General features: G+C 42.4%; 1 protein-coding gene across 2 annotated transcripts in view; it reads left to right on the plus strand.

Moving 5' to 3' along the window:
• MGAT5 (alpha-1,6-mannosylglycoprotein 6-beta-N-acetylglucosaminyltransferase) overlaps nucleotides 1–13,063 on the plus strand; it is a 133,103-nt gene extending 120,040 nt beyond the window's left edge. For both annotated transcript variants that reach the window (XM_056348624.1, XM_056348625.1), the window contains 2 exons: nucleotides 3,677–3,834; nucleotides 5,515–13,063. In XM_056348624.1, coding sequence (XP_056204599.1) covers nucleotides 3,677–3,834; nucleotides 5,515–5,713 — 357 coding nt within the window. In that variant the 3' untranslated portion in view covers nucleotides 5,714–13,063. The remainder of the gene's footprint in view (nucleotides 1–3,676; nucleotides 3,835–5,514) is intronic.
• Nucleotides 13,064–13,746: the final 683 nt, after the last annotated feature.

The following is a 13,746-nucleotide window of genomic DNA, read 5'->3' on the forward strand; positions in this document are numbered from 1 at the left end:
TCTAGAAACTGTGTTTGCTGGGCCTTCTGGCCAAGGCCAGATCTGTTGCAGCAGCCAGCTCTGCCTTTTGTTCTGGCTGCTGCAGAAGCGAGATAGGAATCACCTGTATCTCAGATTATTGCCAGGATTTCTTTCAGAAGCACTGATTCTGTTCCTGTACCTGCATTTCTTAAAAGTTGGGGGGGTATTAAAGATAGTAATAAAGAAAGACACAGCTTCAGGTCAGAAGCGTAGATAACAGAGCTATTTCCAGTTTCCTGCCAAAAAATGCTTTAAGCTTTTTGTTGCTGCACTGATGGCATAGCCTGTCAGAGCACCTCTGCTCCTTTTGATTCTTCTTACCCAAGTTAGCTCTAATGGAGGGGTTTTGTCAATACAGGATGAAATCAAGTTCAGTGTAAGGGAGAAAAAGACACAATCCAGAGGTAGCGTTCGTGGGGCAAACCTGTCTCTCCCCCCTGGACCACCCCCAAGGGCTGAGCCCTGGCCTGTACTGCCTGCTTCTCGGAAATAAATAGAGCGCTGTAATTTTGTTCATTGCTTTGACTAATTGTCAAAAACTGTTATTGTTTCACAGCCCCCAGGATGCTCAGGCATCATTATTAGCACTGTGGCTGATTAACACATCAGATGAAGGAAAAGTAAAGGCTGAGACTTTATGTTGAAGAGTATGTGGTGGGAGGCAGGCAGAACAGAGAAAGCAGCACAAGCCTGGAACAGGAACGAAGGTGCCTGGAGTTGGTCTGGGTCAGAGGTTGTGGGGTGCATTAACTACAGGACTGTGGCCTTCAGGGGATGTTTGAAGGTAAAGAGGATGGGGCCAGATACACTTGCCCGCAAGTCACCTTGTAAGATGGTGAATCTGTAGGATTTAAAGTTGTCCGGAGTCTCCCTTTTGGGGTCTTGGGTCAGGATCAGGAGGGAGAACAGTGTTCACGAGAAAGGTTTTGTGAATTCCCTGAATCTTCAGATCCGGCAGCTGGGCTGAAGATCTTTAAGGTCTGAAGTAAGAACTATTCACAAATTCCCGTGAGCTGTGGTTCCGCGTTTAGCAGAGCCACCTTCAGCTGGATTAGAACAGCTTTCACTCCTTCCTGCCAGCGGCCCAGCCTGGCTGTCAGGTGCATCTGTGCCATCTGCTGAATCCACCCCTTGATCCTGTTTGCTCTGTGGCTGCACAAACAGTTGTGTCAGCTCTGCCAAGCAGCCAGCGTAGGGTGGCAACGCAAGGATGGGGCTGTGCTTGAATTGGCACTGCCATCGAAGGAGCAGCCAGGCAACTGCAGCCGAAGCAGCTGCAGATTCCCTGCTGCGCGCTTGGGAGCTGTTGGATGAGGCGGGCTGTGCTGACGGAACAGGCGTGCTGACTTGGAAAGATGTGGTCAAGCAGAGTATTGGGTAACCTGGCAGGAAACGTTTTTGGCAGGGCTCTGCTAGGTTAGCGCACTGACTTGGCTCAGCAGAGGGTCAGCTGAGCACCAGAGCCTGGCGGAGCGAGTGGAGTGAGGACATTCATCCAAGAGCAAGACAAGCCAGAGGGAGGAGGACACCTCTTTGATGGCAGGACTGAGCCTGTCTCACCTTGTAATTATGGTTAGAGGTGAAACCTAACATAAATACAGTCTCTGGTGAAGCTTAACCTTCTGGTTTACGTAACATCCTTTTTTTCTTACTTTATTTTACTCTTCTGCATGTAGGGTTGTAGGGCAAGACAGACTGGGTTGAAGCTCCCAAATTTCAGTTGCTTTTGATGGTTGATGGGAAAACTAGCCAGAGACAGCAAACTGAAACACAGCCCTGTGTGTTGGTAGCTGTGAAGGTGATGTACGCTGAGACACGCTTCAGGGTGGCATAAGCTGAGGGAGGCTGCCCACCAAGCTGTGGGTGCCCAGTTTCTGGGAAGAATTTTTAACTAAGAGATGTTAAAAGCCGAAGCCCGCAGCAAAAGGCAAAGCCTCACAAGTGATCTGCTGTCTTTGAACACCTTTGACTTCTGCCTGCAGCAGCTGTGAATCCAATGCGATATCACAGTTTAATATTGGATATTATTACAGTATTATATAGTATAGATTACTGTATCGGATTGGATTTTGAACCTATAGAGATTTTCTCTGGCATCTAGTATTTTAAATAGATTTATAAATGGACAGAATAAGCAGGGCACTTAAGTCCAAATAGCAAAATGACCTTTTTGAAACAACTTCATTAAAAGGTACCTCCAACCGTCTATTGTCAACCTGTTTTTTTAGAGGCGGTTAAAACTATTCTGCCGTAAATATGCTCTAAAATTACTCAGTTTTTTCAAATATGTCACAAGGGAATGGCTCAGAGCTGCATCAGGGAGAGTTCAGAACAGGCACTGGGAAAAAGCTCTTCACCGAGAGGGTGGTCAAGCAGTGGAACAAGCTCCCCAGGGAAGTGGTCATGGCCCCAAGCCCGTCAATGTTGAAGAAGCATTTGGACAATGCTCTTAGATATGTGGTTTAGCTTTTAGGTTGCTCTGTGTGGAGTCAGGAGTTGGACTCTGTGGTCTTCGTGAGTCCATTCCAACTGAAGATGTTCTGTGATTCATGGTTGTATAATACTAAATTTATGGTTGGACCTGGGATTAGGAAAACTTCCTCTTTTAGCAGAGGAAATCTAAACAGAGAAGAAAACCACCAAACTGATACTGAGAACCGGTAAATGACCTGGGCTCTTAGCTTCATTAAAACTTCAAGTAGTTCAGCCCTTCTAAGCTTTGGGTCACAGTGCGGGACCTGTTCATACAAGTATTAGTTTTGTCAGGAAAAAGCAAACCATGGACAGACTGTGCCCAGATTTTTTGATCGCCTTTTGATGAGAATTGCCAAATGTTAAAATAATGGCTGAGTATCATGGGATGTTATACAAAACCGGTGATAAATATTTTCTCTTGGCTTTTTCTCATTTTAAATGTCAAGACCATAAGAACTTGTCTTTGAATATTTTCATTAGCAGGTGTATTTAGATAGATGTCGTTTCTGCCTTCCCTTTTCCTGCTGCGGTGACACTTGACTGCTTGCATTATTTATAGACAATTTTTTTGCAGTGTTGGGAGAGCACTTTTACTAGCAGTTCAACCAAGAGCAGCAAATAAACTCTTTGAATCCTGGTTGCTTTATAGAAATCTTCAGTCTTTTATGAGTTTAGCTCCACTCCATTGCGCTGCGAGTCCCCTGATCTTCTCCACGTGGTTCTGCATGGGCCACCAGAGACATTTCTCACCTACAGGCTAACTGGCCTCTGGAATTCATCTCCTACCAGAACTTCCTCCTGATATTTGTGCTGTTACAAAAATAGTTCCGCTAGTACTGAGTTAGTGAAAGAGGGGTCACTGAGAAAGCCAGGATGGGCTGGCTGTGCAGAAGTAGAGTCTAGCTAGAGTTGCTTACAATAAATAAAAAAGGTAAAGGTTGGGAAGGAGCTTCTTTAGGATGAATGAAACTACCACGTTTCAATTGGCAATCAAAGGTGATGATTCCCTCATGCTAAAAAAAAAAATGTTTTAAAATGTGCTTAAATTATTGATTTTAATACAATTGAAATGAGCTGAAAAATGAGTGTTTGGGTGATAATAACCACTTATTTTACTAATGAGGAAAATTGGTGTCAAGGGACTGGATGTATCATATTAAAATATAATCTGTCGCTGCAGGATTTCTGTCACGGGCAGGTGATGTGGCCCCCATTAAGTGCCCTTCAAGTCAAAATCGCTGAACCTGGAAAATCCTGTAAACAAGTTTGTCAGGAAAGCCAGCTCATCTGTGAGCCTTCCTTCTTCCAGCATCTTAACAAGGACAAAGCTCTGCTTAGGTAAGTACCTTAAAGCACAAACATATTATTTGGTCACTTTTCATTGCACTGTTTTTTTGCCACGCATGAAGTTTAGTGTACGAATTCTGTGAGAAGGCAAGGTGGAGAGAAAAGCACTGTCCGTGTGGCTGCAGCAAGCTGTGAGGTTAGCTGTCAGTTCTTTGTAGTAGTGGATTGGAGAAGTTACTGCTGTGCTGAGAGCACCATTCCACGTAGCACGCGTTTTGCAGTGAGAAGTACAGCACCGAGGCCAAAAATATACATCTCTTCCTTCCGCCCTCCATCCCCTATTGTGTGCACCCTTTGCTGTGGGTTCCTTGCACTGAGCAAAGCTACTTGTGCTGCTGGAATCGCCGGTGCCAGGGCTACAGTTGTGTTGGGGTGGACCCTTTGCAGCCCTGGCTGAGCAGGTGTGCTGTTCCATAGCTTTTGCCATGGCTTTTGCCGTACTTCTCTGAGAGTTAGAGAACTTGCGTGGCTCTCAGCTCTAATCCTAACCGTGCTGGGTCAGAAACAAAATGCATTTTGTTGCAGTAAATAGAACTCAGTACACGTTGTGTGATCAATGTGGTATCAGTTGTCCACACGATTTTAAATATAGCACTTACAAAGCGCTGCTTTTACTTATTGAGGTCCCTCTTTGGTCACAATTAGCATCCATATTGAAACATCTGTATTCACTGGAAATTAGCAATTACTGTTTCTGCAAATCTTTTGACAGTATTGTCCTAGGTAAAGAATTGTTAACCCTTGTACACTAGAGGTAGTAGTACCCATTTATAAAACTTACCGCCTATGCATTAAGGAAATTAATGTTGCTTTCAGGTGCTGCCTCTTTCAGAATGTGTCTGTGTTGCTTTTGGAATGAAAACTGGGCTTCAACAAACAGCTGCTTTATAGTTTTTCTGCCTCTATGTTTTGCTAAGAAGGTTTTCATTTTTGTGTTTTGTTTGAAAAGTTGTCGTTTCCAATAGAGTTCAGAAGCAGCTCATATAAAAACTTTGTCAGGCTTCTTTTCTAGCTGTCTAGACAAAATTGTAATTCTGTGGAAAAAAATCTGTTCAACGCTGAAAGCTACCAGTGTTTCCAGAATAAGTGAAAAACAAGCCTCCGCTGGAATTGCTACTCTCATGCTTAAGCTCCGTGGTCAGAAAGCAGCATCTAGACTTTTTCTTCCTTCGGCCAGCTAGTGCTAGCTGGTTCGTGGAGCGGTGGGTCCTGCTCTGCTGTGGGAAGCAGCACCCCTCACCCTGGCAGTCTGGCTGACCACACCGGGAGCCACCGGGCACTGTGTGGCTTCTCTGGGCGAGATCCCCACTGCATTCAGTGAGAAGATCTCCCGAGTTCAGATTCTCTGGTTTTGTTTTACTAGAAATCCATGGTGGATTTAAATAGTATGCTTTTGGGGAACAGTCAAAAGCATGGCTTTTTTCCTTTTTTATTTCTTTCTTTAACCTTTAGGAAGCAGAGTAAAACTGGAAAGGCTGTACTGCCCTCTGCAGAGAGAATCTGTGCAGGCGAAAAGAAATCGGTCATGTTCTGGAAATCCGCAGTTCTAAATGTGCTTGACTTCGGATGCATATAGCATTTTATTTTAGTTTTAGTGAGGAAGGATGAAAACTACCGGACTCCTGTAAACTCCAGTGTGACTTACATCATGTGCTTTGCTTTGCTTTTTAGGCATAATGTTGAATGTCTCACCATGGAGTCTGCAAACGATATTCTGGTCCCCTCTTTTGACGGAAGAAGGAAGCACTGTGTTTTCCAAGGTGACCTCTTACTGTTCAGCTGTGCCGGATCCCACCCAACCCACAGAAGAGTCTGCCCCTGCAGAGACTATATTAAGGGGCAGGTTGCGCTTTGTAAAGACTGCCTATAGCAGCAGCAGAGCTTCTTTAGAGTTGAAGACAAAATGTAAGTAGTTTTGAAAGGAGCTACTTATTACTTCCTGCACTTTTGTCCAGGTTTTTCGCTGCAGGCAGAGCTATCATTGCTGGGCAGAATTATCTACCAAGAGAAGAGGCATTCATAACAAACAGCTAACTGATCTTTTTTTTCCTGTAAGAACATTTGCAGTGTAACTCTTCAGATTCCTTCATCTGTTTGTGAAGAGAAATGAGCTTCATGTTCTACAGTGATTTGAAGATGACTGCACAGAATAGTTTGTAGAAAATTCCCAGACCCATCAAACTTCTTTTTTCGTTGTTTGGGTGAAGTGTTTTCTATTTTTTTAATGAGTTAGGACATCCCCCATCATGGTTAGCTAAAGGATTTCAGCTTCATTTCAGTAGAAAATTGAAAAAAAAGTGTGCTTCAGGGAGGGGGGGAGCAGGGGAGGGAAGACTAACATTTTATTCTAGGTGCACTGTTTCGGGTACTGCTTTAGCTTCAATGGCTATGAAGTGGTTCACTTCACAAGAACTCCGAATCACAAGATAGCTCTGTACCCTGTTATTGGGTTATCTGGGCCCAGTTCTTGTTTCTTGTTTCTTTTTTTGCGTTTTAAATCTTTGTATACAACAAGGTATTGTCTGCATCACAGCTGCTGCATCAGAGCAGCCTAAACAGAGAGTATCACGGCTGAGCAAACAGGCAGTTGCCAGCGTGTGGCACATCTTGGCGACTCGACAACTGACTAAGGTTGTGGCATACTTCAGTGTGGAAAAGCTACAAAAACATACAACCGTTTTTTGGAATGGACTTGTCACAATTTACTGGTCCCATTTAGAGAGTAATCCTTGGAATTTGCCCATGCTTCTGTTGTAGTCTGTCTACTAGAAATACTGTGTGAAGCAAAAAGTATTCGGCATCATTGGAGCAATATTATCGTTAGAGCCTCGGTTTGCTACGGCTTCCAGTAGTTAAAGTGTTGCTGAATGACATAGAGAGGTTAAACTAAGCTAACTATAATTATTGTATGGTAGAAATGTAAAATGTCTTCATAACTAGCTAGGTTTTTAAAGAGATTTTTTTTTTCTAAAGAACAAGTAAGAGGAGACAAACAACTGCTAAGAAAAGAATTGATCAGTCTGGTGGGTTCTTTGTTTTTCTGGTTGGGGGGGAGGTGTTTCTTTCTTTTTTTTTCTCTTTTTTTTTTTTTTTATTATTATTAGCAGGCACACCAGTTACAAATTCAGAATAAAACAATTCAAAAATTTGGAATTCAAATCAAACTTCATGTTTTTTTAAAACAGCAAATCAAATCCAAATTAAACCCACCTTCTTTTTATAGATTTAATTTTTGGTTTTTTTCAGCAGAAGGTGGCATGCTTGACAGCACCATTTGCAGTCAGGAAATGATATGCTAAGATTAGCGAGAAACAAATCTGCAGTGTATTTTCAAAGTAGTCGTAGTCTGCAGGTTTACAATTTGGACGTGCTCTGACTGTACTGGATGAAAACCTCAAATTAACGTTAAGGGTTTGTTCATAAAGATTAACAAACATTACCAGGTGATAGTGAAAAGCAGAGATATTTTAACTTTTCCTTTTTTGGATGATATCTGGTGGGTTCAGCTTTTTCTTGTAACTGGCGTTCCTTCCGTGTGTGTGGATATTGATGTCTCTCTTGACCTACCAAAGACCAAGCAAGAGAAATGCTATTTCATCGTGGATAAAGTCTCAAGACAAGAGCACAGAACAGTATAAAGTTTCAATTTCAAAGCAGTGAATTAGCTTTTTCAAGTTTTTCATTTCCTGCCTCAGCACTCCTGACAGCATTATCCTGTAACACTCCATAACATTGCTGTGGACTACACAGCAGCTTAATCCTGAGAGCTTGTTGAGGATCCAAAAAAGAATACGTGTGGGCTGTTGAACAGCAGGGTCACCAGGAACCGGGTTGTGATGATGACAAAATCTGCTGTATTTCAGAGTAATTTTCCAGAAACAGAACAGCTGGGTTCTATAACGGGAGGCAAAGTTTTTGTATGAAAAGAAAACACGAACTAGTATGAAAATCCGTACCGTTACCATAGCTCAGCATTTGCTTCAGTCAGCACAACTGTAGTTTGCAATAGTTTTAATACCCTGGAAAAGCTGGGGGAGGAGGATTGGAGATGGGTCTGAGCAGGCGCAACAATTCATTTTGTATTTATATAAAATATTCCCCGCGTAGCTGTGCATATTTGTGCAACTGGAAAATCCTGCATATCAAAGTCTGTCAACTTCTACCTGGTGCTGAAAGTAAAGGCAACAGCAGAACTTGTCTTTACCAGTTCAGCCTGAGGTTCTTCAGGCAGGAATTTAGTTTGGAATGACACATCGCAGAATTATGTCAGAAACAAAAGACTTGTATGTGTGCACTAAAAGAATGCAAACCACGTAGTTTTTGCTGTAGTGTAATTCTTTGCTGTAAATACATATTTGCTTGTTCCCCACCCCGCCCCACCCCTGCCACTGTATGGTCCACATGACATATTGCATTTTATTTTGCCTCTAAACCTTTAGAGATGGGAGGGGTTTGGTACTTGTTATTATAAGATTTTTCTGGTCTAGTGTTTTGCTCAATGCTACGTTTGCCTTTACCATAGCAGGGAGAGTCTATTCCGAGCTCTGGTTTTTTCATGCTCTAGCACTGTTTCTTTCTAGTCTACTGAACTGAATTACTGCACACTGGCAAAAATGAAAGCGCCAGCACCAGTGCCGCTTGCGTTTCAGCCAGGGACAGAATGTCTAAATGGGCTTCAGAACGAGTTGGGTGTGATCCTATTTCTACTGAAACCTATAGAGAAGACTCATTAATCTCAAAGAAAAAAGAATCAAGCCCTATGACTTGATAGGCCTCTGTTATTCATTTCAAACTCTCTTTTCAGAGGAAATATTACTTGTAGGAAGTACAGCTTCGGTCTAAATTTGTGTAAAAGGAGACTATCCTATGAGAACCGTAAGTGCATAAACTTTACATGTAAACATTGCTCACTAAACCCGACACAGCACTCCCCCATCACACAGCAGCGTTTGTGCGTGCATTGAGAAATAGGTGAATCCTTCCACAGATCAGCACTCAGGCAAATCCATGTGGGACTATTGAAAAATTTGAATGATTTACTAAAATGTATAATATATATCCACATTTCAGGATAGAGGGCAGCCTTCTGTCCGAGTTCCATGACTATTTCCCTTCCTAATTAAAGAACAAAGGTGTAGTCCAACTCTTGCACTTAAACAAGGATATTAGAGATGGGACTGTGCTACTGTTTTTCAGTCTTGACAGTAAAGCTTGCAGCTTCCTTTACTCAGAAATCAGGTTTTTGCATGACTTGCATTTGAATATCATCTTGATCAGCGACTGATGGGAAAAAATGTCAAAAGTCAAATATAAAACCATTTTACAAGCGTTTAAACATATCTCTCATATCAAGACATTCTTTGTTTTAAAATTTTGTATTTTTGTATGTGACCTGTTTTTTTTTTTTTTTCAAAAATCTTGTTCCGATGAGATTAGAGAACTTGAGAGAAGCATTTACATATTTATTAAAATTAACATTAAAAGGCTTTCCTTTGAAAGGTAAAGTTGGTAAATACACACTGTTTAAAAATGCCAATAAAAACCTCATTTATTTCATATATGCAAGTTGATTTGCACATGTATAAACAGAGTTGCTTTTTGCATTTTTTGCTTAGTTTCTATGTTTCTTTTTGTAAAGTTATAGTTGCAGCTGTGTGTTTGCTTGTTTATATCAGATTATGTTTCTCCTACAAATATTTAATGTTTATGTGCCTTTCTTTTTACTTTCTTTGGGATTTGGATGAGTGTTTGGAATATGGACACTGTCTGAACAAGTATAATGGAACACTAATTACAGGTAAAAACGGTGCTTGATGACTCTCCAGCTTAGCGGTATGAATTTTGAATGTTTTTAAGTAGTGGAGAAATCTGTTCTAAAACTAGAAGGTAAGGATTCATAAGCGAAGAGATACTATAATAATTCTTGCAAAACATTGCTTCTGCAAGCAGAATACCCTTTACTGACTGTCTGTAATTTGACGGGAGAGCTCCTGCAGGGGTGTGATGTCTGTTTAATGACCAGAGAGCAATCTAAAGCCATGGCATTCCCCAAGGAGTCAATGCTAACAGAAAACCTCTAGAAACAGCTGTGTCTGATGCGATCAGCAGGAGCACTGAAGAGCCACATTAAAGCTTGTGAGGTGTTGGGGTTTTGAATAAAGACATCTGTGCATTGAAGTGCTCGGGGCGGTTCCTGGTGCTACCGGGAGAACACAATACCCGAGTTCACAGCTCTCGCTGTGGAGGGAACTCTGGGTATTCAGCTTATGGCAGATGTTTTTCTTTTTAATGCTACTGCTTTTCTGCAAGAGGAGTACTTTGCAAAAGGGCTGCTGATCCCGTCCGTGTCAGCTGGAGATGGCGGAACAGGGTGGTGGACAGAGCCAGGACTCTGTGTCTGCCCCGCTCAGCGCTGCTCCCAGCTACTCGTGCCAGCTTTTGCAGCTCACTTACCGACAAGCGTTCAGGCTTGCTGAAAGGTTCTGCTGGTACCAGCCACAAATCAGGGCATCAGCCCGTGCCTCCTCTCCTCACTTCATCATGATGTGCTACTATCCTTTAAAGTCCTAGTCAACGGCCTTGGCTTACCCTTGATATGAAAGACATGTCCTCCCCTCTCAAAAATGAGTGGCCCATCTAAATTACAAAGTTGATTGATGAGTTTGCAGCACTTTTCACATAAACAATCTAAATTGCTTTCTCAGGTACGTATTTCGCTTGTAGTGCATTTCAGGAGCAGATTTTGCTAGTAAAATGAATTAAATGGGATGAACGAGGCTAGATACAATCTCATCCAAGCCTGATTAACTTCATGACTCCCACTGGCTTCAGTGATAGCAAAACTCCTCCATCATTTTTTCTTCAAATTAAAAAAGCAGCTCTCCCTTTTTAATAAATATAAAGCACTGTATCTTACAAGATAAAGACCAAACACTTGCAGGTCTTATTGTACATATATCGGGAGCCCGTTTTGCTGGCTATTACAGCATATATCATCACTAAGTTGATGTTACTTATTATTACAGTATGAGTTGGAAACTTGGTTAAATAGCTACAGCCTACAGTTTAGAGTTGGAGGGGCAGGGTGTTTGTTGTTTTGTTTATTTTTAAAGAGACTAGTAGTTATCCGTTTACAATTTCACAGTTGTTTTTTTCTAGGGGTGCTAACATTTTGGCATGGCTATTTTTTTGTGATGTTTGCCCTACAGCTGCTATGCCTTCAACTTTGGACTTGCCATCTCTTTCCATTTGTAGTTCTCCTTTGGTCCCATCATTTTAGGGACCACTGTAAAGTGGAGGAGAATAATGCACTGACAGATGTATGCTTTCGGTCAGGCTGAAAAGGCCAGGGACAGATACGGTTCCATTGAGGTATGCTTTAATAATATTGCTGTAAATGTAACATCAAAACATGTTGGTTTACGGGCAGCGACTTCAATCTCGTCTTCATATTTTTAAGCAGCTCTATAGGTGTTTTTTTTAAACTACTTAGTAATTTCTGAATATTCTATTTGAATGGAATGTGTAAACAGCAAACTCCGTGTATCAAGTGTAAAATGTTTACTGTAGGAACGTGTTGAAAATAGCAGAGGCTGAACCCCAGAATGCCTCAGGTGTGAGGCATCCTTCATGTTCTTTCACGTTCCAGGGAAAAACAACAAAGTGCAACTGTTGCCTGTGGGACTCGCTTTTATAGGTGTAATCCTTCACATATCCGTACGGTTAGGAACATACAGGAGTGTGTTTCAGTTCAGCAGGGCTCCCTCAACAGCGCTAAGCCACCTGGTTATTAAATGGGTAAATCAAATCGGGTCCTAAAAGGTTTTGATGAGTAATAACTCCACCTTCCACAGACAGAAAATGCTTTTAAAAACCTTCAGTTGTAATCAATCTGGTGACTAACACCTTCCTCTCTGCCGGGAAGATGGGATGCAGGTGCCATTTACCTTAGGCGGGCTGTGTGTGGGAACAGTTTGTCACCTTGGGCAAGGGCTCCCAGAACCGAAACCTCACGGACCCCGCTGTCCTCACCCTTCACAGCACTGGTAAGGCACGGCCGCTTCTCTGTGCAGGAAAACGGGTCTGTACCGCACTGTGCAAATTACTAGCCCTAGCTCAGTGCTGCTCCGCTCACAGCCGGCCCCGCAGCAAAGGCAGGGTCCTGCCAGAGCCAGCAAACCCCTTGGCTTTAAGGAGCATGTAAATAACGCCGTGGCATTTACTGGAGCCATCCAGGCACTTGGCGAAGTGCATGCAACGTGTCCTGGCTTGGGTTCCAGCAGCTGCAAATTAGTTTGAAGTATCAAATAGGTACCCGATAAATCAAGTGAAATTGCTGTCTGAAGGCAGTTAATTTTAATAGGGTTATACCCAGAACTAATTTGTTACGCTCATTAACAGGTCCGATGCAGTACAGTGACAGTGAACAATATTTTTAGGAAGTCGTGGGTTTATTTGGGTTTTTTTGCAAAGGAATACAGCAGAGGAGGAGGAGGAAATGGCAGGTTTTACAAAAGAAAAAAAAAAAAAAAAAAAAAAAGAGTCAATTTTATGAGAAAAGTTACCCTGAAGATTCTAAGAGCTAAAAGAAAAATGTAAGGGAATAACTGCAAAGCTAATGTGAGCTTGGAGAAGTTGATGCCCCTGGGCTTGCTAGGCTGCCTGCTGCAGGCAGGTCCTCCAGAGGGCAATTGGGGGCAGCTCTTCGGCTTCTGGTCTGATTCATTCCCTGGAGTTGTCTCTCTCCATGGGGGTCAAAGTCTGAATAATCCCTGTAGCACTGTAAATGGAAAAAAAACTCTACTGAAATCTATAAAACTAAAAGATTGCTGCTTTTTGCAGATGGTAATTTGGAGTCGGTGAGAGTTTTTATATGTACATGAGGCATGAGAACTTCAGGGTCAGGCTGGTACGATGAGTGTTTGGTTTGAATTCTCTCCTATAAGGTTGATCCTTTGTTTTATGTAAATTGTTGTGTTCCACTATATTACGTTCAAGCAGTTTGATTGAGAAAGAACAGAACACTGGTTCAGATACTGTCAAGTTCCTGGGGTTCAATAGGATGGGATATTTTTTTTTTATTTTTTTTATTTTATTTTATTATTAGAAAAGTAAATGTCTGTACTTTAATGGCATAGAAAAATGCTTTGTTTTCACTGTTGTAGAAAAAAACTAGGGAGAACTTTATTTTTCAATAAACCTTTTTCTTGTGTGATTTGGATTTATGATTGTTTTGTGCTTAAATGGGAAGTCTGTGAGCTGCCGTTTATCCCACTTTGCGTTTGTGTGGCTTACCCTTGCAGTTCTGCAGCGGGCACTGCTGTTGCTGGGCCCCCTCTTCACAGGTAAGTCCCATCAACAGTCCCGTCTACCCGCATCTTGGCCGTAAGGACAACAGGCGAGTAATTAATTACCTTTTTGCTTTGTTTTGCTTCAAACCCAAGTTGGATAATGGATAAAATGAAGCTTCCTTTTAGGAGGGTAGTTAGGAATTCTTATTTTCCTAGAAACTTCTAGCACGTGAGGAAGACTGGGGCATTGCAGTGGCACATGGGATATACAAGACTTACTGGCACAATACGGAGTTTGGAAGTAAAAGCTACGTTGTGGTAAAATAACAGCTTTAGAGAGTGTTGACTTTCAAGATCCAAGTTCAAATGCAAAGAGCTGGGCTGGCTTATGAAATACTTGTGTGGAGAACAAGAGATCAGGTGTAAACCTGGGCCTGCTGCCGCACTCGGCATCGCTCCCACGCCTGGTCGGGGCCCCCGTGGCTGTGGGCAGCGGGTGCCCCATGAGGTCCCTGGGCCAAAGGCAGCCAAGGGCTGGGAACGGGTGTTTTCAGGTGACGGGGGCGTGCATTCCGTGCGCTGGATAGGGGCCATGTGAAATCACTTTGGAGGT

Source organism: Falco biarmicus, chromosome 8 (assembly GCF_023638135.1).
Source record: "Falco biarmicus isolate bFalBia1 chromosome 8, bFalBia1.pri, whole genome shotgun sequence".
Taxonomy (NCBI): Eukaryota; Metazoa; Chordata; class Aves; order Falconiformes; family Falconidae; genus Falco; species Falco biarmicus.